Source organism: Crinia signifera, chromosome 6, assembly GCF_055691185.1.
Source record: "Crinia signifera chromosome 6, ASM5569118v1, whole genome shotgun sequence".
NCBI classification, from domain to species: Eukaryota; Metazoa; Chordata; class Amphibia; order Anura; family Myobatrachidae; genus Crinia; species Crinia signifera.
In genome coordinates this window covers 287,160,542-287,187,426 of record NC_139222.1, presented here as the reverse complement: position 1 = coordinate 287,187,426, position 26,885 = coordinate 287,160,542, and the positions used below count along the sequence as shown (strand labels likewise).

The 26,885-nt window shown below is 50.8% G+C and overlaps 1 protein-coding gene across 1 annotated transcript in view; it reads right to left on the bottom strand.

The window, feature by feature from the left end:
* The window catches only part of CLCN1 (chloride voltage-gated channel 1), a 118,404-nt gene that overhangs the window by 6,099 nt on the left and 85,420 nt on the right, over positions 1–26,885 (bottom strand). Inside the window, exon 19 of the mRNA XM_083150244.1 lies at positions 1,994–2,073. Coding sequence (XP_083006370.1) covers positions 1,994–2,073 — 80 coding nt within the window. The remainder of the gene's footprint in view (positions 1–1,993; positions 2,074–26,885) is intronic.

The following is a 26,885-nucleotide window of genomic DNA, read 5'->3' as shown; positions in this document are numbered from 1 at the left end:
GTACAGCACGCTGCCCCAGCCCTGTCCAATCTGCCAGGCTTCTGCCCATCCACTAAAATCATTTTAGTGGATGGGCATAAGCCTGGCAGATTGGACAGAGCTAGGGCAGCGAGAAGCTGTACAGCACTTGATTTCATTCATGCAGATTGATGGCATATTCTGCAAGTGCTGTACAGCTTCTCGCTGCCCCAGCCCTGTTCAATCTGCCAGACTTCTGCCCATCCACTGTGCTACAAAAAAATTTGGCTGCATGCTTAACAAAATATTGCAAGGCCCGCCCCCTGGCGATGCAAGGCCCGCCCCCTGGCGATGCAAGGCCCGCCCCCTGGCGACGCAAGGCCCGCCCCTGGCGACGCAAGGCCCGCCCCCTGGCGACGCATGGTCCGCCCCCTACCTTTTACTTTTCTCCCTGAAATGATTTTTCAAAAGTAGGCAACCCTGATATACGTGTCTCCGTCTGTGGCATTACCTAATTGTAAACTGGTGCTAGATTTACAAATACAGGGTCTCCGCTCCCTACATCCCTATTCCCACATATTTTTGGAGCCAGGACTGGACCAAGAGCCCCACGCTGGTTCTTTAAATACAGGGGGATCCTACATCTTTTTTGTCTTGTATTTTTAGAACCTGGACTGGCTCCAAGAGCCCAGGGCTGGTTCTGCTTAGGATGGGGGACACGATGCAGTTTTATTTTTAAACCTTAACACTTTCTTTTATTTTTACATCTCATGGATCTGATTGGTTTCTGCGTACCAGTTGTCAAAAATACTTCTATGTGAGAAGCACATTCAGAGCTGAATTATTGGCAGAGTTTGCTGATCCGAATGATAGTAAATTCCAGGGGTGTTCCGGTGCCTATGGAAAGTCCTGCCGAGTTTGGCTTATGGTGTATTGATTCATATATTTGTGTTCTGACATGATATTCATTCATATCTAATCAAACTGTGCTGGATTTTGGTTTAGTAAATTACAGAGGTCTTAAATAACCTTCAGTCTAGAGACCTCCTCAATGTTGGAGGAAGCGGTACATCTGTCAGAACAGAATTAGGTCGACCCCGGAAGATCGACTCTCCCCAAGGTCGACAGGGTTAAAGGTCGACATGACTTAAGGTCGACATGGTTTAGGTCGACATGGTTTAGGTCGACAGTCATTAGGTCGACATGAGTTTTTCACTGTTTTTTTACCCGAATGTCGACACAGTCGAAATGGACACAGTTGGAGTCGAACCGCAGCCCCTCGCTTCGCTCGCCATGCTTCGGGCACGGTGGCTCGCTACGCTCGGCACACTATTTTATTCTCCCACCACGCCATACTGGATGGTAGGGCATGAAATACCGCCTGTCGACACATGTCGGCTCAAAAAACAGTGAAAACCCCATGTTGACCTTTTGACTGTCGACCTTGAGCCATGTCTACCTTGGGGACAGTCGACCTTCCGGGGTCGACCTAATGACTGTGGACCTAAGTCTGGTCTGACAGATGACCGTTGCCCATGTTGGAGAGGTTATGGCTCAGACATCACATGGGCGGCTGGTATTTCCATCCATGCCAGGTACACTATTTACTATTCAGCCGGTTGGATTATTTAATTATTTGATAACTTTATGATACATTGTATTCAGGGCATTGTAGGCCCCAGCAATGCCATGTACTGGGGCCGCTACCAGGCCATTCCCTCCTGCTGTGCTGTGACATCTCTCCACATGATTGCATGCAATGGCGGTCAGAAATCTGACTGGTGGACAGCTTCAGCAATCCACCAATCAGCATGCTGATAGCTATTCACTGTCTGGCTGCCTGGGGGCGGGGGCAAACAATGGGCAGAATTCTCTTACTGCCTCCAAATAGTCTCCAGTGGCACCTGTCCCTGCTGAAAGGCCCCTAGAACCGTGGGGCCCTTGGCATGTTTTAGGTGAATTCCCCTGAGGCGCCCAGGTACATCATTTATCTATGAGGAGCACCTACTGTCACCGGCAATAGCGGCGTGCGCACCTGTGGGGGGTCTTCGGGTTTGGCTTCCTTAGAACGGAATATTCTTGAGAGAGAAGAACGAAACCTCTGACAGCAATTGTCTGAAATGAGACAGTCACAATAAATACATTGGGTGAGGAGAATGTCCCCTATGTTCCCTAATTGTAATCTATACTTTCCTGTCAGATGGCCGCTGATCTCCAACATCATGTGACGCCACCCGCCTCAAGCAGGCATCACCCCAAACAGGCATCGTTCCCCTGCTGCCAACCCTGCCCACCCCCTCCCCTTACTGAGCGAGCAGTGCAGCGAATGTGAAACTCACCGAAGGCGTACGCTCCTGTAATACAGCAAGTTCCCTATGCGCTCCTGTAATACAGCATGTTCCCTATACGCTCCTGTAATACAGCATGTTCCCTATACGCTCCTGTAATACAGCATGTTCCCTATACGCTCCTGTAATACAGCACGTTCCCTATACGCTCCTGTAATACAGCATGTTCCCTATACGCTCCTGTAATACAGCATGTTCCCTATACGCTCCTGTAATACAGCATGTTCCCTATACGCTCCTGTAATACAGCATGTTCCCTATACGCTCCTGTAATACAGCATGTTCCCTATACGCTCCTGTAATACAGCATGTTCCCTATACGCTCCTGTAATACAGCATGTTCCCTATACGCTCCTGTAACACAGCATGTTCCCTATACGCTCCTGTAATACAGCATGTTCCCTATACGCTCCTGTAATACAGCATGTTCCCTATACGCTCCTGTAATACAGCATATTCCCTATACGCTCCTGTAATACAGCATGTTCCCTATACGCTCCTGTAATACAGCATGTTCCCTATACGCTCCTGTAATACAGCGTGTTCCCTATACGCTCCTGTAATACAGCATGTTCCCTATACGCTCCTGTAATACAGCATATTCCCTATACGCTCCTGTATTACAGCGTGTTCCCTATACGCTCCTGTAATACAGCGTGTTCCCTATACGCTCCTGTAATACAGCGTGTTCCCTATACGCTCCTGTAATACAGCGTGTTCCCTATACGCTCCTGTAATACAGCATGTTCCCTATACGCTCCTGTAATACAGCATGTTCCCTATACGCTCCTGTAATACAGCACGTTCCCTATACGCTCTTACACGTGTCATTATTAGAGTTAGACGCGGGTGTCCTGCAGCGTTGGACGCGGCTCGCTATAATACAGCATGTTCCCTAAACGCTCTTACACATCTCATTATTAGCGTTAGACGCGGGTGTCCTGCAGCGTTGGACGCGGCTCGCTATAATACAGCATGTTCCCTATACGCTCTTACACGTCTCATTATTAGCGTTAGCAGCGGGTGTCCTGCAGTGTTGGACGCGGCTCGCTATAATACAGCATGTTCCCTATACGCTCTTACGCATCTCATTATTAGCGTTAGCAGCGGGTGTCCTGCAGCGTTGGACGCGGCTCGCTATAATACAGCATGTTCCCTATACGCTCTTACACGTCTCATTATTAGCGTTAGCAGCGAGTGTCCTGCAGCGTTGGACGCGGCTCGCTATAATACAGCATGTTCCCAATACGCTCTTACACGTCTCATTATTAGCGTTAGCAGCGGGTGTCCTGCAGCGTTGGACGCGGCTCGCTATAATACAGCATGTTCCCAATACGCTCTTACACGTCTCATTATTAGCGTTAGAGGTGGGTGTCCTGCAGCGTTGGACGCGGCTCGCTATAATACAGCATGTTCCCTATACGCTCTTACACGTCTCATTCTTAGCGTTAGACGCGGGTGTCCTGCAGCGTTGGACGCGGCTCGCTATAATACAGCATGTTCCCTATACACTCTTATACATCTCATTATTAGCGTTAGCAGCGGGTGTCCTGCAGCGTTGGACGCTGCTCGCTATAATACAGCATGTTTCCTATACGCTCTTACACGTCTCATTATTAGCGTTAGCAGCGGGTGTCCTGCAGCATTGGACGCGGCTCGCTATAATACAGCATGTTCCCTATACGTTCTTACACGTCTCATTATTAGCGTTAGAGGTGGGTGTCCTGCAGTGTTGGACGCGGCTCGCTATAATACAGCATGTTCCCTATACGCTCTTACACGTCTCATTATTAGCATTAGACGCGGGTGTCCTGCAGCGTTGGACGCGGCTCGCTATAATACAGCATGTTCCCTATACGCTCTTACACATCTCATTATTAGCGTTAGCAGCGGCTGTCCTGCAGCGTTGGACGCGGCTCGCTATAATACAGCATGTTCCCTATACGCTCTTACGCGTCTCATTATTAGCGTTAGCAGCGGGTGTCCTGCAGCGTTGGACGCGGCTCGCTATAATACAGCATGTTCCCTATACGCTCTTACACATCTCATTATTAGCGTTAGCAGCGGGTGTCCTGCAGCGTTGGACGCGGCTCGCTATAATACAGCATGTTCCCTATACGCTCTTACGCGTCTCATTATTAGCGTTAGCAGCGGGTGTCCTGCAGCGTTGGACGCGGCTCGCTATAATACAGCATGTTCCCTATACGCTCTTACACATCTCATTATTAGCGTTAGCAGCGGGTGTCCTGCAGCGTTGGACGCGGCTCGCTATAATACAGCATGTTCCCTATACGCTCTTACACATCTCATTATTAGCGTTAGACGCGGGTGTCCTGCAGCGTTGGACGCGGCTCGCTATAATACAGCATGTTCCCTATACGCTCTTACGCGTCTCATTATTAGCGTTAGCAGCGGGTGTCCTGCAGCGTTGGACGCGGCTCGCTATAATACAGCATGTTCCCTATACGCTCTTACACGTCTCATTATTAGCGTTAGACGCGGGTGTCCTGCAGCGTTGGACGCGGCTCGCTATAATACAGCATGTTCCCTATACGCTCTTACGCGTCTCATTATTAGCGTTAGCAGCGGGTGTCCTGCAGCGTTGGACGCGGCTCGCTATAATACAGCATGTTCCCTATACGCTCTTACACATCTCATTATTAGCGTTAGCAGCGGGTGTCCTGCAGCGTTGGACGTGGCTCGCTATAATACAGCATGTTCCCTATACGCTCTTACGCGTCTCATTATTAGCGTTAGCAGCGGGTGTCCTGCAGCGTTGGACGCGGCTCGCTATAATACAGCATGTTCCCTATACGCTCTTACACGTGTCATTATTAGCGTTAGCAGCGGGTGTCCTGCAGCGTTGGACGCGGCTCGCTATAATACAGCATGTTCCCTATACGCTCTTACACGTCTCATTATTAGCGTTAGCAGCGGGTGTCCGGCAGCGTTGGACGCGGCTCGCTATAATACAGCATGTTCCCTATACGCTCTTACACGTCTCATTATTAGCGTTAGACGCGGGTGTCCTGCAGCGTTGGACGCGGCTCGCTATAATACAGCGTGTTCCCTATACGCTCTTACACGTCTCATTATTAGCGTTAGCAGCGGGTGTCCTGCAGCGTTGGACGCGGCTCGCTATAATACAGCATGTTCCCTATACGCTCTTACACATCTCATTATTAGCGTTAGCAGCGGGTGTCCTGCAGCGTTGGACGCAGCTCGCTATAATACAGCATGTTCCCTATACGCTCTTACACATCTCATTATTAGCGTTAGCAGCGGGTGTCCTGCAGCATTGGACGTGGCTCGCTATAATACAGCATGTTCCCTATACGCTCTTACACATCTCATTATTAGCGTTAGCAGCGGTTGTCCTGCAGCGTTGGACGCGGCTCGCTATAATACAGCATGTTCCCTATACGCTCTTACACGTCTCATTATTAGCGTTAGCAGCGGGTGTCCTGCAGCGTTGGACGCGGCTCGCTATAATACAGCATGTTCCCTATACGCTCTTACACGTCTCATTATTAGCGTTAGCAGCGGTTGTCCTGCAGCGTTGGACGCGGCTCGCTATAATACAGCATGTTCCCTATACGCTCTTACGCGTCTCATTATTAGCGTTAGCAGCGGGTGTCCTGCAGCGTTGGACGGGGCTCGCTATAATACAGCATGTTCCCTATACGCTCTTACGCGTCTCATTATTAGCGTTAGAGGCGGGTGTCCTGCAGCGTTGGACGCGGCTCGCTATAATACAGCATGTTCCCTATACGCTCTTACACGTCTCATTATTAGCGTTAGAGGCGGGTGTCCTGCAGCGTTGGACGCGGCTCGCTATAATACAGCATGTTCCCTATACGCTCTTACACGTCTCATTATTAGCGTTAGCAGCGGGTGTCCTGCAGCGTTGGACGCGGCTCGCTATAATACAGCATGTTCCCTATACGCTCTTACACGTCTCATTATTAGCGTTAGACGCGGGTGTCCTGCAGCGTTGGACACGGCTCTCTATAATACAGCATGTTCCCTATACGCTCTTACACGTCTCATTATTAGCGTTAGACGCGGGTGTCCTGCAGCGTTGGACACGGCTCTCTATAATACAGCATGTTCCCTATACGCTCTTACACGTCTCATTATTAGCGTTAGACGCGGGTGTCCTGCAGCGTTGGACGTGGCTCGCTATAATACAGCATGTTCCCTATACGCTCTTACACGTCTCATTATTAGCGTTAGCAGCGGGTGTCCTGCAGCGTTGGACGCGGCTCGCTATAATACAGCATGTTCCCTATACGCTCTTACACATCTCATTATTAGCGTTAGCAGCGGGTGTCCTGCAGCGTTGGACGCGGCTCGCTATAATACAGCATGTTCCCTATACGCTCTTCCACGTCTCATTATTAGCGTTAGACGCGGGTGTCCTGCAGCGTTGGACGCGGCTCGCTATAATACAGCGTGTTCCCTATACGCTCTTACACGTCTCATTATTAGCGTTAGCAGCGGGTGTCCTGCAGCGTTGGACGCGGCTCGCTATAATACAGCATGTTCCCTATACGCTCTTACACATCTCATTATTAGCGTTAGCAGCGGGTGTCCTGCAGCATTGGACGCGGCTCGCTATAATACAGCATGTTCCCTATACGCTCTTACACATCTCATTATTAGCATTAGCAGCGGGTGTCCTGCAGCATTGGACGCAGCTCGCTATAATACAGCATGTTCCCTATACGCTCTTACACATCTCATTATTAGCATTAGCAGCGGGTGTCCTGCAGCATTGGACGCGGCTCGCTATAATACAGCATGTTCCCTATACGCTCTTACACGTCTCATTATTAGCGTTAGACGCGGGTGTCCTGCAGCGTTGGACGCGGCTCGCTATAATACAGCGTGTTCCCTATACGCTCTTACACGTCTCATTATTAGCGTTAGCAGCGGGTGTCCTGCAGCGTTGGACGCGGCTCGCTATAATACAGCATGTTCCCTATACGCTCTTACACATCTCATTATTAGCGTTAGCAGCGGGTGTCCTGCAGCGTTGGACGCAGCTCGCTATAATACAGCATGTTCCCTATACGCTCTTACACATCTCATTATTAGCGTTAGCAGCGGTTGTCCTGCAGCGTTGGACGCGGCTCGCTATAATACAGCATGTTCCCTATACGCTCTTACGCGTCTCATTATTAGCGTTAGCAGCGGGTGTCCTGCAGCGTTGGACGCGGCTCGCTATAATACAGCATGTTCCCTATACGCTCTTACGCGTCTCATTATTAGCGTTAGCAGCGGGTGTCCTGCAGCGTTGGACGCGGCTCGCTATAATACAGCATGTTCCCTATACGCTCTTACGCGTCTCATTATTAGCGTTAGCAGCGGGTGTCCTGCAGCGTTGGACGCGGCTCGCTATAATACAGCATGTTCCCTATACGCTCTTACACGTGTCATTATTAGCGTTAGCAGCGGGTGTCCTGCAGCGTTGGACGCGGCTCGCTATAATACAGCATGTTCCCTATACGCTCTTACACATCTCATTATTAGCGTTAGACGCGGGTGTCCTGCAGCGTTGGACGCGGCTCGCTATAATACAGCGTGTTCCCTATACGCTCTTCCACGTCTCATTATTAGCGTTAGCAGCGGGTGTCCTGCAGCGTTGGACGCGGCTCGCTATAATACAGCATGTTCCCTATACGCTCTTACACATCTCATTATTAGCGTTAGCAGCGGGTGTCCTGCAGCGTTGGACGCAGCTCGCTATAATACAGCATGTTCCCTATACGCTCTTACACATCTCATTATTAGCGTTAGCAGCGGTTGTCCTGCAGCGTTGGACGCGGCTCGCTATAATACAGCATGTTCCCTATACGCTCTTACGCGTCTCATTATTAGCGTTAGCAGCGGGTGTCCTGCAGCGTTGGACGCGGCTCGCTATAATACAGCATGTTCCCTATACGCTCTTACGCGTCTCATTATTAGCGTTAGCAGCGGGTGTCCTGCAGCGTTGGACGCGGCTCGCTATAATACAGCATGTTCCCTATACGCTCTTACGCGTCTCATTATTAGCGTTAGCAGCGGGTGTCCTGCAGCGTTGGACGCGGCTCGCTATAATACAGCATGTTCCCTATACGCTCTTACACGTCTCATTATTAGCGTTAGCAGCGGGTGTCCTGCAGCGTTGGACGCGGCTCGCTATAATACAGCATGTTCCCTATACGCTCTTACACGTCTCATTATTAGCGTTAGACGCGGGTGTCCTGCAGCGTTGGACGTGGCTCGCTATAATACAGCATGTTCCCTATACGCTCTTACACGTCTCATTATTAGCGTTAGCAGCGGTTGTCCTGCAGCGTTGGACGCGGCTCGCTATAATACAGCATGTTCCCTATACGCTCTTACGCGTCTCATTATTAGCGTTAGCAGCGGGTGTCCTGCAGCGTTGGACGGGGCTCGCTATAATACAGCATGTTCCCTATACGCTCTTACGCGTCTCATTATTAGCGTTAGAGGCGGGTGTCCTGCAGCGTTGGACGCGGCTCGCTATAATACAGCATGTTCCCTATACGCTCTTACACGTCTCATTATTAGCGTTAGAGGCGGGTGTCCTGCAGCGTTGGACGCGGCTCGCTATAATACAGCATGTTCCCTATACGCTCTTACACGTCTCATTATTAGCGTTAGCAGCGGGTGTCCTGCAGCGTTGGACGCGGCTCGCTATAATACAGCATGTTCCCTATACGCTCTTACACATCTCATTATTAGCGTTAGACGCGGGTGTCCTGCAGCGTTGGACGTGGCTCACTATAATACAGCATGTTCCCTATACGCTCTTACACGTCTCATTATTAGCGTTAGACGCGGGTGTCCTGCAGCGTTGGACACGGCTCGCTATAATACAGCATGTTCCCTAGACGCTCTTACACGTCTCATTATTAGCGTTAGCAGCGTGTGTCCTGCAGCGTTGGACGCGGCTCGCTAGAATACAGCATGTTCCCTATACGCTCTTACACGTCTCATTATTAGCGTTAGCAGCGGGTGTCCTGCAGCGTTGGACGCGGCTCGCTATAATACAGCATGTTCCCTATACGCTCTTACACATCTCATTATTAGCGTTAGCAGCGGGTGTCCTGCAGCGTTGGACGCGGCTCGCTATAATACAGCATGTTCCCTATACGCTCTTACACATCTCATTATTAGCGTTAGACGCGGGTGTCCTGCAGCGTTGGACGCGGCTCGCTATAATACAGCATGTTCCCTATACGCTCTTACACGTCTCATTATTATCGTTAGACGCGGGTGTCCTGCAGCGTTGGACGTGGCTCACTATAATACAGCATGTTCCCTATACGCTCTTACACATCTCATTATTAGCGTTAGCAGCGGGTGTCCTGCAGCGTTGGACGCGGCTCGCTGTAATACAGCATGTTCCCTATACGCTCTTACACATCTCATTATTAGCGTTAGACGCGGGTGTCCTGCAGCGTTGGACGTGGCTCGCTATAATACAGCATGTTCCCTATACGCTCTTACGCGTCTCATTATTAGCGTTAGCAGCGGGTGTCCTGCAGCGTTGGACGCGGCTCGCTATAATACAGCATGTTCCCTATACGCTCTTACGCGTCTCATTATTAGCGTTAGCAGCGGGTGTCCTGCAGCGTTGGACGCGGCTCGCTATAATACAGCATGTTCCCTATACGCTCTTACGCGTCTCATTATTAGCGTTAGCAGCGGGTGTCCTGCAGCGTTGGACGCGGCTCGCTATAATACAGCATGTTCCCTATACGCTCTTACACGTCTCATTATTAGCGTTAGCAGCGGGTGTCCTGCAGCGTTGGACGCGGCTCGCTATAATACAGCGTGTTCCCTATACGCTCTTACACGTCTCATTATTAGCGTTAGCAGCGGGTGTCCTGCAGCGTTGGACGCAGCTCGCTATAGTACAGCATGTTCCCTATACGCTCTTACACGTCTCATTATTAGCGTTAGCAGCGGGTGTCCTGCAGCGTTGGACGCGGTTCGCTATAATACAGCATGTTCCCTATACGCTCTTACACGTCTCATTATTAGCGTTAGACGCGGGTGTCATGCAGCGTTGGACGTGGCTCGCTATAATACAGCATGTTCCCTATACGCTCTTACACGTCTCATTATTAGCGTTAGCAGCGGTTGTCCTGCAGCGTTGGACGCGGCTCGCTATAATACAGCATGTTCCCTATACGCTCTTACGCGTCTCATTATTAGCGTTAGCAGCGGGTGTCCTGCAGCGTTGGATGGGGCTCGCTATAATACAGCATGTTCCCTATACGCTCTTACGCGTCTCATTATTAGCGTTAGAGGCGGGTGTCCTGCAGCGTTGGACGCGGCTCGCTATAATACAGCATGTTCCCTATACGCTCTTACACGTCTCATTATTAGCGTTAGAGGCGGGTGTCCTGCAGCGTTGGACGCGGCTCGCTATAATACAGCATGTTCCCTATACGCTCTTACACATCTCATTATTAGCATTAGCAGCGGGTGTCCTGCAGCGTTGGACGCGGCTCGCTATAATACAGCATGTTCCCTATACGCTCTTACACGTCTCATTATTAGCGTTAGCAGCGGGTGTCCTGCAGCGTTGGACGCGGCTCGCTATAATACAGCATGTTCCCTATACGCTCTTACACGTCTCATTATTAGCGTTAGCAGCGGGTGTCCTGCAGCGTTGGACGCGGCTCGCTATAATACAGCATGTTCCCTATACGCTCTTACACATCTCATTATTAGCGTTAGCAGCGGGTGTCCTGCAGCGTTGGACGCGGCTCGCTATAATACAGCATGTTCCCTATACGCTCTTACACGTCTCATTATTAGCGTTAGCAGCGGGTGTCCTGCAGCGTTGGACGCGGCTCGCTATAATACAGCATGTTCCCTATACGCTCTTACACGTCTCATTATTAGCGTTAGACGCGGGTGTCCTGCAGCGTTGGACGCGGCTCGCTATAATACACCATGTTCCCTATACGCTCTTACACGTCTCATTATTAGCGTTAGCAGCGGGTGTCCTGCAGCGTTGGACGCGGCTCGCTATAATACAGCATGTTCCCTATACGCTCTTACACGTCTCATTATTAGCGTTAGCAGCGGGTGTCCTGCAGCATTGGACGCGGCTCGCTATAATACAGCATGTTCCCTATACGCTCTTACACGTCTCATTATTAGCGTTAGACGCGGGTGTCCTGCAGCGTTGGACGCGGCTCGCTATAATACAGCATGTTCCCTATACGCTCTTACACGTCTCATTATTAGCGTTAGCAGCGGGTGTCCTGCAGCGTTGGACGCGGCTCGCTATAATACAGCATGTTCCCTATACGCTCTTACACATCTCATTATTAGAGTTAGCGGCGGGTGTCCTGCAGCGTTGGACGCGGCTCGCTATAATACAGCATGTTCCCTATACGCTCTTACACGTCTCATTATTAGCGTTAGCAGCGGGTGTCCGGCAGCGTTGGACGCGGCTCGCTATAATACAGCATGTTCCCTATACGCTCTTACACATCTCATTATTAGCGTTAGACGCGGGTGTCCTGCAGCGTTGGACGTGGCTCACTATAATACAGCATGTTCCCTATACGCTCTTACACGTCTCATTATTAGCGATAGCAGCGGGTGTCCTGCAGCGTTGGACGCGGCTCGCTATAATACAGCATGTTCCCTATACGCTCTTACACGTCTCATTATTAGCGTTAGCAGCGGGTGTCCTGCAGCGTTGGACGCGGCTCGCTATAATACAGCATGTTCCCTATATGCTCTTACACGTCTCATTATTAGCGTTAGACGCGGGTGTCCTGCAGCGTTGGACGCGGCTCGCTATAATACAGCATGTTCCCTATACGCTCTTACACGTCTCATTATTAGCGTTAGCAGCGGGTGTCCTGCAGCGTTGGACGCGGCTCGCTATAATACAGCATGTTCCCTATACGCTCTTACACGTCTCATTATTAGCGTTAGACGCGGGTGTCCTGCAGCGTTGGACGCGGCTCGCTATAATACAGCATGTTCCCTATACGCTCTTACACGTCTCATTATTCGCGTTAGACGCGAGTGTCCTGCAGCGTTGGACGGGGCTCGCTATAATACAGCATGTTCCCTATACGCTCTTACACGTCTCATTATTAGCGTTAGACGCGGGTGTCCGGCAGCGTTGGACGCGGCTCGCTATAATACAGCATGTTCCCTATACGCTCTTACACATCTCATTATTAGCGTTAGACGCGGGTGTCCTGCAGCGTTGGACGTGGCTCGCTATAATACAGCGTGTTCCCTATACACTCTTACACATCTCATTATTAGCGTTAGACGCGGGTGTCCTGCAGCGTTGGACGCGGCTCGCTATAATACAGCATGTTCCCTATACGCTCTTACACATCTCATTATTAGCGTTAGCAACGGGTGTCCTGCAGCGTTGGACGCGGCTCGCTATAATACAGCATGTTCCCTATACGCTCTTACACGTCTCATTATTAGCGTTAGACGCGGGTGTCCTGCAGCGTTGGACGCGGCTCGCTATAATACAGCATGTTCCCTATACGCTCTTACACATCTCATTATTAGCGTTAGCAACGGGTGTCCTGCAGCGTTGGACGCGGCTCGCTATAATACAGCATGTTCCCTATACGCTCTTACACGTCTCATTATTAGCGTTAGCAGCGGGTGTCCTGCAGCGTTGGACGCGGCTCGCTATAATACAGCATGTTCCCTATACGCTCTTACGCGTCTCATTATTAGCGTTAGCAGCGGGTGTCCTGCAGCGTTGGACGCGGCTCGCTATAATACAGCATGTTCCCAATACGCTCTTACACGTCTCATTATTAGCGTTAGCAGCGGGTGTCCTGCAGCGTTGGACGCGGCTCGCTATAATACAGCGTGTTCCCTATACGCTCTTACACGTCTCATTATTAGCGTTAGAGGTGGGTGTCCTGCAGCGTTGGACGCGGCTCGCTATAATACAGCATGTTCCCTATACGCTCTTACACATCTCATTATTAGCGTTAGCAGCGGGTGTCCTGCAGCGTTGGACGTGGCTCGCTATAATACAGCGTGTTCCCTATACGCTCTTACACGTCTCATTATTAGCGTTAGAGGCGGGTGTCCTGCAGCGTTGGACGCTGCTCGCTATAATACAGCATGTTCCCTATACGCTCTTACACGTCTCATTATTAGCGTTAGCAGCGGTTGTCCTGCAGCGTTGGACGCGGCTCGCTATAATACAGCATGTTCCCTATACGCTCTTACACGTCTCATTATTAGCGTTAGACGCGGGTGTCCTGCAGCGTTGGACGTGGCTCGCTATAATACAGCATGTTCCCTATACGCTCTTACACGTCTCATTATTAGCGTTAGCAGCGGGTGTCCTGCAGCGTTGGCCGCGGCTCGCTATAATACAGCGTGTTCCCTATACGCTCTTACACGTCTCATTATTAGCGTTAGCAGCGGGTGTCCTGCAGCGTTGGACGCGGCTCGCTATAATACAGCATGTTCCCTATACGCTCTTACACGTCTCATTATTAGCGTTAGACGCGGGTGTCCTGCAGCGTTGGACGTGGCTCGCTATAATACAGCATGTTCCCTATACGCTCTTACACATCTCATTATTAGCGTTAGCAGCGGGTGTCCTGCAGCGTTGGACGCGGCTCGCTATAATACAGCATGTTCCCTATACGCTCTTACACATCTCATTATTAGCGTTAGCAGCGGGTGTCCTGCAGCGTTGGACGCAGCTCGCTATAATACAGCATGTTCCCTATACGCTCTTACACATCTCATTATTAGCGTTAGCAGCGGTTGTCCTGCAGCGTTGGACGCGGCTCGCTATAATACAGCATGTTCCCTATACGCTCTTACGCGTCTCATTATTAGCGTTAGCAGCGGGTGTCCTGCAGCGTTGGACGCGGCTCGCTATAATACAGCATGTTCCCTATACGCTCTTACGCGTCTCATTATTAGCGTTAGCAGCGGGTGTCCTGCAGCGTTGGACGCGGCTCGCTATAATACAGCATGTTCCCTATACGCTCTTACACATCTCATTATTAGCGTTAGCAGCGGTTGTCCTGCAGCGTTGGACGCGGCTCGCTATAATACAGCATGTTCCCTATACGCTCTTACGCATCTCATTATTAGCGTTAGCAGCGGGTGTCCTGCAGCGTTGGACGCGGCTCGCTATAATACAGCATGTTCCCTATACGCTCTTACACGTCTCATTATTAGCGTTAGCAGCGAGTGTCCTGCAGCGTTGGACGCGGCTCGCTATAATACAGCATGTTCCCAATACGCTCTTACACGTCTCATTATTAGCGTTAGCAGCGGGTGTCCTGCAGCGTTGGACGCGGCTCGCTATAATACAGCATGTTCCCAATACGCTCTTACACGTCTCATTATTAGCGTTAGAGGTGGGTGTCCTGCAGCGTTGGACGCGGCTCGCTATAATACAGCATGTTCCCTATACGCTCTTACACGTCTCATTATTAGCGTTAGACGCGGGTGTCCTGCAGCGTTGGACGCGGCTCGCTATAATACAGCATGTTCCCTATACACTCTTATACATCTCATTATTAGCGTTAGCAGCGGGTGTCCTGCAGCGTTGGACGCTGCTCGCTATAATACAGCATGTTTCCTATACGCTCTTACACGTCTCATTATTAGCGTTAGCAGCGGGTGTCCTGCAGCATTGGACGCGGCTCGCTATAATACAGCATGTTCCCTATACGTTCTTACACGTCTCATTATTAGCGTTAGAGGTGGGTGTCCTGCAGTGTTGGACGCGGCTCGCTATAATACAGCATGTTCCCTATACGCTCTTACACGTCTCATTATTAGCGTTAGACGCGGGTGTCCTGCAGCGTTGGACGCGGCTCGCTATAATACAGCATGTTCACTATACGCTCTTACACATCTCATTATTAGCGTTAGCAGCGGGTGTCCTGCAGCGTTGGACGCGGCTCGCTATAATACAGCATGTTCCCTATACGCTCTTACGCGTCTCATTATTAGCGTTAGCAGCGGGTGTCCTGCAGCGTTGGACGCGGCTCGCTATAATACAGCATGTTCCCTATACGCTCTTACACATCTCATTATTAGCGTTAGCAGCGGGTGTCCTGCAGCGTTGGACGCGGCTCGCTATAATACAGCATGTTCCCTATACGCTCTTACGCGTCTCATTATTAGCGTTAGCAGCGGATGTCCTGCAGCGTTGGACGCGGCTCGCTATAATACAGCATGTTCCCTATACGCTCTTACACATCTCATTATTAGCGTTAGCAGCGGGTGTCCTGCAGCGTTGGACGCGGCTCGCTATAATACAGCATGTTCCCTATACGCTCTTACACATCTCATTATTAGCGTTAGCAGCGGGTGTCCTGCAGCGTTGGACGCGGCTCGCTATAATACAGCATGTTCCCTATACGCTCTTACACGTCTCATTATTAGCGTTAGCAGCGGGTGTCCTGCAGCGTTGGACGCGGCTCGCTATAATACAGCGTGTTCCCTATACGCTCTTACACGTCTCATTATTAGCGTTAGCAGCGGGTGTCCTGCAGCGTTGGACGCAGCTCGCTATAGTACAGCATGTTCCCTATACGCTCTTACACGTCTCATTATTAGCGTTAGCAGCGGGTGTCCTGCAGCGTTGGACGCGGTTCGCTATAATACAGCATGTTCCCTATACGCTCTTACACGTCTCATTATTAGCGTTAGACGCGGGTGTCATGCAGCGTTGGACGTGGCTCGCTATAATACAGCATGTTCCCTATACGCTCTTACACGTCTCATTATTAGCGTTAGCAGCGGTTGTCCTGCAGCGTTGGACGCGGCTCGCTATAATACAGCATGTTCCCTATACGCTCTTACGCGTCTCATTATTAGCGTTAGCAGCGGGTGTCCTGCAGCGTTGGATGGGGCTCGCTATAATACAGCATGTTCCCTATACGCTCTTACGCGTCTCATTATTAGCGTTAGAGGCGGGTGTCCTGCAGCGTTGGACGCGGCTCGCTATAATACAGCATGTTCCCTATACGCTCTTACACGTCTCATTATTAGCGTTAGAGGCGGGTGTCCTGCAGCGTTGGACGCGGCTCGCTATAATACAGCATGTTCCCTATACGCTCTTACACATCTCATTATTAGCATTAGCAGCGGGTGTCCTGCAGCGTTGGACGCGGCTCGCTATAATACAGCATGTTCCCTATACGCTCTTACACGTCTCATTATTAGCGTTAGCAGCGGGTGTCCTGCAGCGTTGGACGCGGCTCGCTATAATACAGCATGTTCCCTATACGCTCTTACACGTCTCATTATTAGCGTTAGCAGCGGGTGTCCTGCAGCGTTGGACGCGGCTCGCTATAATACAGCATGTTCCCTATACGCTCTTACACATCTCATTATTAGCGTTAGCAGCGGGTGTCCTGCAGCGTTGGACGCGGCTCGCTATAATACAGCATGTTCCCTATACGCTCTTACACGTCTCATTATTAGCGTTAGCAGCGGGTGTCCTGCAGCGTTGGACGCGGCTCGCTATAATACAGCATGTTCCCTATACGCTCTTACACGTCTCATTATTAGCGTTAGACGCGGGTGTCCTGCAGCGTTGGACGCGGCTCGCTATAATACACCATGTTCCCTATACGCTCTTACACGTCTCATTATTAGCGTTAGCAGCGGGTGTCCTGCAGCGTTGGACGCGGCTCGCTATAATACAGCATGTTCCCTATACGCTCTTACACGTCTCATTATTAGCGTTAGCAGCGGGTGTCCTGCAGCATTGGACGCGGCTCGCTATAATACAGCATGTTCCCTATACGCTCTTACACGTCTCATTATTAGCGTTAGACGCGGGTGTCCTGCAGCGTTGGACGCGGCTCGCTATAATACAGCATGTTCCCTATACGCTCTTACACGTCTCATTATTAGCGTTAGCAGCGGGTGTCCTGCAGCGTTGGACGCGGCTCGCTATAATACAGCATGTTCCCTATACGCTCTTACACATCTCATTATTAGAGTTAGCGGCGGGTGTCCTGCAGCGTTGGACGCGGCTCGCTATAATACAGCATGTTCCCTATACGCTCTTACACGTCTCATTATTAGCGTTAGCAGCGGGTGTCCGGCAGCGTTGGACGCGGCTCGCTATAATACAGCATGTTCCCTATACGCTCTTACACATCTCATTATTAGCGTTAGACGCGGGTGTCCTGCAGCGTTGGACGTGGCTCACTATAATACAGCATGTTCCCTATACGCTCTTACACGTCTCATTATTAGCGATAGCAGCGGGTGTCCTGCAGCGTTGGACGCGGCTCGCTATAATACAGCATGTTCCCTATACGCTCTTACACGTCTCATTATTAGCGTTAGCAGCGGGTGTCCTGCAGCGTTGGACGCGGCTCGCTATAATACAGCATGTTCCCTATATGCTCTTACACGTCTCATTATTAGCGTTAGACGCGGGTGTCCTGCAGCGTTGGACGCGGCTCGCTATAATACAGCATGTTCCCTATACGCTCTTACACGTCTCATTATTAGCGTTAGCAGCGGGTGTCCTGCAGCGTTGGACGCGGCTCGCTATAATACAGCATGTTCCCTATACGCTCTTACACGTCTCATTATTAGCGTTAGACGCGGGTGTCCTGCAGCGTTGGACGCGGCTCGCTATAATACAGCATGTTCCCTATACGCTCTTACACGTCTCATTATTCGCGTTAGACGCGAGTGTCCTGCAGCGTTGGACGGGGCTCGCTATAATACAGCATGTTCCCTATACGCTCTTACACGTCTCATTATTAGCGTTAGACGCGGGTGTCCGGCAGCGTTGGACGCGGCTCGCTATAATACAGCATGTTCCCTATACGCTCTTACACATCTCATTATTAGCGTTAGACGCGGGTGTCCTGCAGCGTTGGACGTGGCTCGCTATAATACAGCGTGTTCCCTATACACTCTTACACATCTCATTATTAGCGTTAGACGCGGGTGTCCTGCAGCGTTGGACGCGGCTCGCTATAATACAGCATGTTCCCTATACGCTCTTACACATCTCATTATTAGCGTTAGCAACGGGTGTCCTGCAGCGTTGGACGCGGCTCGCTATAATACAGCATGTTCCCTATACGCTCTTACACGTCTCATTATTAGCGTTAGACGCGGGTGTCCTGCAGCGTTGGACGCGGCTCGCTATAATACAGCATGTTCCCTATACGCTCTTACACATCTCATTATTAGCGTTAGCAACGGGTGTCCTGCAGCGTTGGACGCGGCTCGCTATAATACAGCATGTTCCCTATACGCTCTTACACGTCTCATTATTAGCGTTAGCAGCGGGTGTCCTGCAGCGTTGGACGCGGCTCGCTATAATACAGCATGTTCCCTATACGCTCTTACGCGTCTCATTATTAGCGTTAGCAGCGGGTGTCCTGCAGCGTTGGACGCGGCTCGCTATAATACAGCATGTTCCCAATACGCTCTTACACGTCTCATTATTAGCGTTAGCAGCGGGTGTCCTGCAGCGTTGGACGCGGCTCGCTATAATACAGCGTGTTCCCTATACGCTCTTACACGTCTCATTATTAGCGTTAGAGGTGGGTGTCCTGCAGCGTTGGACGCGGCTCGCTATAATACAGCATGTTCCCTATACGCTCTTACACATCTCATTATTAGCGTTAGCAGCGGGTGTCCTGCAGCGTTGGACGTGGCTCGCTATAATACAGCGTGTTCCCTATACGCTCTTACACGTCTCATTATTAGCGTTAGAGGCGGGTGTCCTGCAGCGTTGGACGCTGCTCGCTATAATACAGCATGTTCCCTATACGCTCTTACACGTCTCATTATTAGCGTTAGCAGCGGTTGTCCTGCAGCGTTGGACGCGGCTCGCTATAATACAGCATGTTCCCTATACGCTCTTACACGTCTCATTATTAGCGTTAGACGCGGGTGTCCTGCAGCGTTGGACGTGGCTCGCTATAATACAGCATGTTCCCTATACGCTCTTACACGTCTCATTATTAGCGTTAGCAGCGGGTGTCCTGCAGCGTTGGCCGCGGCTCGCTATAATACAGCGTGTTCCCTATACGCTCTTACACGTCTCATTATTAGCGTTAGCAGCGGGTGTCCTGCAGCGTTGGACGCGGCTCGCTATAATACAGCATGTTCCCTATACGCTCTTACACGTCTCATTATTAGCGTTAGACGCGGGTGTCCTGCAGCGTTGGACGTGGCTCGCTATAATACAGCATGTTCCCTATACGCTCTTACACATCTCATTATTAGCGTTAGCAGCGGGTGTCCTGCAGCGTTGGACGCGGCTCGCTATAATACAGCATGTTCCCTATACGCTCTTACACATCTCATTATTAGCGTTAGCAGCGGGTGTCCTGCAGCGTTGGACGCAGCTCGCTATAATACAGCATGTTCCCTATACGCTCTTACACATCTCATTATTAGCGTTAGCAGCGGTTGTCCTGCAGCGTTGGACGCGGCTCGCTATAATACAGCATGTTCCCTATACGCTCTTACGCGTCTCATTATTAGCGTTAGCAGCGGGTGTCCTGCAGCGTTGGACGCGGCTCGCTATAATACAGCATGTTCCCTATACGCTCTTACGCGTCTCATTATTAGCGTTAGCAGCGGGTGTCCTGCAGCGTTGGACGCGGCTCGCTATAATACAGCATGTTCCCTATACGCTCTTACACATCTCATTATTAGCGTTAGCAGCGGTTGTCCTGCAGCGTTGGACGCGGCTCGCTATAATACAGCATGTTCCCTATACGCTCTTACGCATCTCATTATTAGCGTTAGCAGCGGGTGTCCTGCAGCGTTGGACGCGGCTCGCTATAATACAGCATGTTCCCTATACGCTCTTACACGTCTCATTATTAGCGTTAGCAGCGAGTGTCCTGCAGCGTTGGACGCGGCTCGCTATAATACAGCATGTTCCCAATACGCTCTTACACGTCTCATTATTAGCGTTAGCAGCGGGTGTCCTGCAGCGTTGGACGCGGCTCGCTATAATACAGCATGTTCCCAATACGCTCTTACACGTCTCATTATTAGCGTTAGAGGTGGGTGTCCTGCAGCGTTGGACGCGGCTCGCTATAATACAGCATGTTCCCTATACGCTCTTACACGTCTCATTATTAGCGTTAGACGCGGGTGTCCTGCAGCGTTGGACGCGGCTCGCTATAATACAGCATGTTCCCTATACACTCTTATACATCTCATTATTAGCGTTAGCAGCGGGTGTCCTGCAGCGTTGGACGCTGCTCGCTATAATACAGCATGTTTCCTATACGCTCTTACACGTCTCATTATTAGCGTTAGCAGCGGGTGTCCTGCAGCATTGGACGCGGCTCGCTATAATACAGCATGTTCCCTATACGTTCTTACACGTCTCATTATTAGCGTTAGAGGTGGGTGTCCTGCAGTGTTGGACGCGGCTCGCTATAATACAGCATGTTCCCTATACGCTCTTACACGTCTCATTATTAGCGTTAGACGCGGGTGTCCTGCAGCGTTGGACGCGGCTCGCTATAATACAGCATGTTCCCTATACGCTCTTACACATCTCATTATTAGCGTTAGCAGCGGGTGTCCTGCAGCGTTGGACGCGGCTCGCTATAATACAGCATGTTCCCTATACGCTCTTACGCGTCTCATTATTAGCGTTAGCAGCGGGTGTCCTGCAGCGTTGGACGCGGCTCGCTATAATACAGCATGTTCCCTATACGCTCTTACACATCTCATTATTAGCGTTAGCAGCGGGTGTCCTGCAGCGTTGGACGCGGCTCGCTATAATACAGCATGTTCCCTATACGCTCTTACGCGTCTCATTATTAGCGTTAGCAGCGGATGTCCTGCAGCGTTGGACGCGGCTCGCTATAATACAGCATGTTCCCTATACGCTCTTACACATCTCATTATTAGCGTTAGCAGCGGGTGTCCTGCAGCGTTGGACGCGGCTCGCTATAATACAGCATGTTCCCTATACGCTCTTACACATCTCATTATTAGCGTTAGACGCGGGTGTCCTGCAGCGTTGGACGCGGCTCGCTATAATACAGCATGTTCCCTATACGCTCTTACGCGTCTCATTATTAGCGTTAGCAGCGGGTGTCCTGCAGCGTTGGACGCGGCTCGCTATAATACAGCATGTTCCCTATACGCTCTTACACGTCTCATTATTAGCGTTAGACGCGGGTGTCCTGCAGCGTTGGACGCGGCTCGCTATAATACAGCATGTTCCCTATACGCTCTTACACATCTCATTATTAGCGTTAGACGCGGGTGTCCTGCAGCATTGGACGCGGCTCGCTATAATACAGCATTATCCCTATACGCTCTTACACGTCTCATTATTAGCGTTAGCAGCGGGTGTCCTGCAGCATTGGACGCGGCTCGCTATAATACAGCATGTTCCCTATACGCTCTTACACATCTCATTATTAGCGTTAGCAGCGGGTGTCCTGCAGCATTGGACGCGGCTCGCTATAATACAGCATGTTCCCTATACGCTCTTACACATCTCATTATTAGCATTAGCAGCGGGTGTCCTGCAGCATTGGACGCGGCTCGCTATAATACAGCGTGTTCCCTATACGCTCTTACACGTCTCATTATTAGCGTTAGACGCGGGTGTCCTGCAGCGTTGGACGCGGCTCGCTATAATACAGCGTGTTCCCTATACGCTCTTACACGTCTCATTATTAGCGTTAGCAGCGGGTGTCCTGCAGCGTTGTACGCGGCTCGCTATAATACAGCATGTTCCCTATACGCTCTTACACATCTCATTATTAGCGTTAGCAGCGGGTGTCCTGCAGCGTTGGACGCGGCTCGCTATAATACAGCATGTTCCCTATACGCTCTTACACATCTCATTATTAGCGTTAGCAGCGGGTGTCCTGCAGCGTTGGACGCAGCTCGCTATAATACAGCATGTTCCCTATACGCTCTTACACATCTCATTATTAGCGTTAGCAGCGGTTGTCCTGCAGCGTTGGACGCGGCTCGCTATAATACAGCATGTTCCCTATACGCTCTTACGCGTCTCATTATTAGCGTTAGCAGCGGGTGTCCTGCAGCGTTGGACGCGGCTCGCTATAATACAGCATGTTCCCTATACGCTCTTACGCGTCTCATTATTAGCGTTAGCAGCGGGTGTCCTGCAGCGTTGGACGCGGCTCGCTATAATACAGCATGTTCCCTATACGCTCTTACGCGTCTCATTATTAGCGTTAGCAGCGGGTGTCCTGCAGCGTTGGATGCGGCTCGCTATAATACAGCATGTTCCCTATACGCTCTTACACATCTCATTATTAGCGTTAGCAGCGGGTGTCCTGCAGCGTTGGACGCGGCTCGCTATAATACAGCATGTTCCCTATACGCTCTTACACATCTCATTATTAGCGTTAGCAGCGGGTGTCCTGCAGCGTTGGACGCAGCTCGCTATAATACAGCATGTTCCCTATACGCTCTTACACATCTCATTATTAGCGTTAGCAGCGGTTGTCCTGCAGCGTTGGACGCGGCTCGCTATAATACAGCATGTTCCCTATACGCTCTTACGCGTCTCATTATTAGCGTTAGCAGCGGGTGTCCTGCAGCGTTGGACGCGGCTCGCTATAATACAGCATGTTCCCTATACGCTCTTACGCGTCTCATTATTAGCGTTAGCAGCGGGTGTCCTGCAGCGTTGGACGCGGCTCGCTATAATACAGCATGTTCCCTATACGCTCTTACACATCTCATTATTAGCGTTAGCAGCGGGTGTCCTGCAGCGTTGGACGTGGCTCGCTATAATACAGCATGTTCCCTATACGCTCTTACGCGTCTCATTATTAGCGTTAGCAGCGGGTGTCCTGCAGCGTTGGACGCGGCTCGCTATAATACAGCATGTTCCCTATACGCTCTTACACGTGTCATTATTAGCGTTAGCAGCGGGTGTCCTGCAGCGTTGGACGCGGCTCGCTATAATACAGCATGTTCCCTATACGCTCTTACACGTCTCATTATTAGCGTTAGCAGCGGGTGTCCGGCAGCGTTGGACGCGGCTCGCTATAATACAGCATGTTCCCTATACGCTCTTACACGTCTCATTATTAGCGTTAGACGCGGGTGTCCTGCAGCGTTGGACGCGGCTCGCTATAATACAGCGTGTTCCCTATACGCTCTTACACGTCTCATTTTTAGCGTTAGCAGCGGGTGTCCTGCAGCGTTGGACGCGGCTCGCTATAATACAGCATGTTCCCTATACGCTCTTACACATCTCATTATTAGCGTTAGCAGCGGGTGTCCTGCAGCGTTGGACGCAGCTCGCTATAATACAGCATGTTCCCTATACGCTCTTACACATCTCATTATTAGCGTTAGCAGCGGGTGTCCTGCAGCATTGGACGTGGCTCGCTATAATACAGCATGTTCCCTATACGCTCTTACACATCTCATTATTAGCGTTAGCAGCGGTTGTCCTGCAGCGTTGGACGCGGCTCGCTATAATACAGCATGTTCCCTATACGCTCTTACACGTCTCATTATTAGCGTTAGCAGCGGGTGTCCTGCAGCGTTGGACGCGGCTCGCTATAATACAGCATGTTCCCTATACGCTCTTACACGTCTCATTATTAGCGTTAGACGCGGGTGTCCTGCAGCGTTGGACGTGGCTCGCTATAATACAGCATGTTCCCTATACGCTCTTACACGTCTCATTATTAGCGTTAGCAGCGGTTGTCCTGCAGCGTTGGACGCGGCTCGCTATAATACAGCATGTTCCCTATACGCTCTTACGCGTCTCATTATTAGCGTTAGCAGCGGGTGTCCTGCAGCGTTGGACGGGGCTCGCTATAATACAGCATGTTCCCTATACGCTCTTACGCGTCTCATTATTAGCGTTAGAGGCGGGTGTCCTGCAGCGTTGGACGCGGCTCGCTATAATACAGCATGTTCCCTATACGCTCTTACACGTCTCATTATTAGCGTTAGAGGCGGGTGTCCTGCAGCGTTGGACGCGGCTCGCTATAATACAGCATGTTCCCTATACGCTCTTACACGTCTCATTATTAGCGTTAGCAGCGGGTGTCCTGCAGCGTTGGACGCGGCTCGCTATAATACAGCATGTTCCCTATACGCTCTTACACGTCTCATTATTAGCGTTAGACGCGGGTGTCCTGCAGCGTTGGACACGGCTCTCTATAATACAGCATGTTCCCTATACGCTCTTACACGTCTCATTATTAGCGTTAGACGCGGGTGTCCTGCAGCGTTGGACACGGCTCTCTATAATACAGCATGTTCCCTATACGCTCTTACACGTCTCATTATTAGCGTTAGACGCGGGTGTCCTGCAGCGTTGGACGTGGCTCGCTATAATACAGCATGTTCCCTATACGCTCTTACACGTCTCATTATTAGCGTTAGCAGCGGGTGTCCTGCAGCGTTGGACGCGGCTCGCTATAATACAGCATGTTCCCTATACGCTCTTACACATCTCATTATTAGCGTTAGACGCGGGTGTCCTGCAGCGTTGGACGTGGCTCACTATAATACAGCATGTTCCCTATACGCTCTTACACATCTCATTATTAGCGTTAGCAGCGGGTGTCCTGCAGCGTTGGACGCGGCTCGCTATAATACAGCATGTTCCCTATACGCTCTTCCACGTCTCATTATTAGCGTTAGACGCGGGTGTCCTGCAGCGTTGGACGCGGCTCGCTATAATACAGCGTGTTCCCTATACGCTCTTACACGTCTCATTATTAGCGTTAGCAGCGGGTGTCCTGCAGCGTTGGACGCGGCTCGCTATAATACAGCATGTTCCCTATACGCTCTTACACATCTCATTATTAGCGTTAGCAGCGGGTGTCCTGCAGCATTGGACGCGGCTCGCTATAATACAGCATGTTCCCTATACGCTCTTACACATCTCATTATTAGCATTAGCAGCGGGTGTCCTGCAGCATTGGACGCGGCTCGCTATAATACAGCATGTTCCCTATACGCTCTTACACATCTCATTATTAGCATTAGCAGCGGGTGTCCTGCAGCATTGGACGCGGCTCGCTATAATACAGCATGTTCCCTATACGCTCTTACACGTCTCATTATTAGCGTTAGACGCGGGTGTCCTGCAGCGTTGGACGCGGCTCGCTATAATACAGCGTGTTCCCTATACGCTCTTACACGTCTCATTATTAGCGTTAGCAGCGGGTGTCCTGCAGCGTTGGACGCGGCTCGCTATAATACAGCATGTTCCCTATACGCTCTTACACATCTCATTATTAGCGTTAGCAGCGGGTGTCCTGCAGCGTTGGACGCAGCTCGCTATAATACAGCATGTTCCCTATACGCTCTTACACATCTCATTATTAGCGTTAGCAGCGGTTGTCCTGCAGCGTTGGACGCGGCTCGCTATAATACAGCATGTTCCCTATACGCTCTTACGCGTCTCATTATTAGCGTTAGCAGCGGGTGTCCTGCAGCGTTGGACGCGGCTCGCTATAATACAGCATGTTCCCTATACGCTCTTACGCGTCTCATTATTAGCGTTAGCAGCGGGTGTCCTGCAGCGTTGGACGCGGCTCGCTATAATACAGCATGTTCCCTATACGCTCTTACGCGTCTCATTATTAGCGTTAGCAGCGGGTGTCCTGCAGCGTTGGACGCGGCTCGCTATAATACAGCATGTTCCCTATACGCTCTTACACGTGTCATTATTAGCGTTAGCAGCGGGTGTCCTGCAGCGTTGGACGCGGCTCGCTATAATACAGCATGTTCCCTATACGCTCTTACACATCTCATTATTAGCGTTAGACGCGGGTGTCCTGCAGCGTTGGACGCGGCTCGCTATAATACAGCGTGTTCCCTATACGCTCTTACACGTCTCATTATTAGCGTTAGCAGCGGGTGTCCTGCAGCGTTGGACGCGGCTCGCTATAATACAGCATGTTCCCTATACGCTCTTACACATCTCATTATTAGCGTTAGCAGCGGGTGTCCTGCAGCGTTGGACGCAGCTCGCTATAATACAGCATGTTCCCTATACGCTCTTACACATCTCATTATTAGCGTTAGCAGCGGTTGTCCTGCAGCGTTGGACGCGGCTCGCTATAATACAGCATGTTCCCTATACGCTCTTACGCGTCTCATTATTAGCGTTAGCAGCGGGTGTCCTGCAGCGTTGGACGCGGCTCGCTATAATACAGCATGTTCCCTATACGCTCTTACGCGTCTCATTATTAGCGTTAGCAGCGGGTGTCCTGCAGCGTTGGACGCGGCTCGCTATAATACAGCATGTTCCCTATACGCTCTTACGCGTCTCATTATTAGCGTTAGCAGCGGGTGTCCTGCAGCGTTGGACGCGGCTCGCTATAATACAGCATGTTCCCTATACGCTCTTACACGTCTCATTATTAGCGTTAGCAGCGGGTGTCCTGCAGCGTTGGACGCGGCTCGCTATAATACAGCATGTTCCCTATACGCTCTTACACGTCTCATTATTAGCGTTAGACGCGGGTGTCCTGCAGCGTTGGACGTGGCTCGCTATAATACAGCATGTTCCCTATACGCTCTTACACGTCT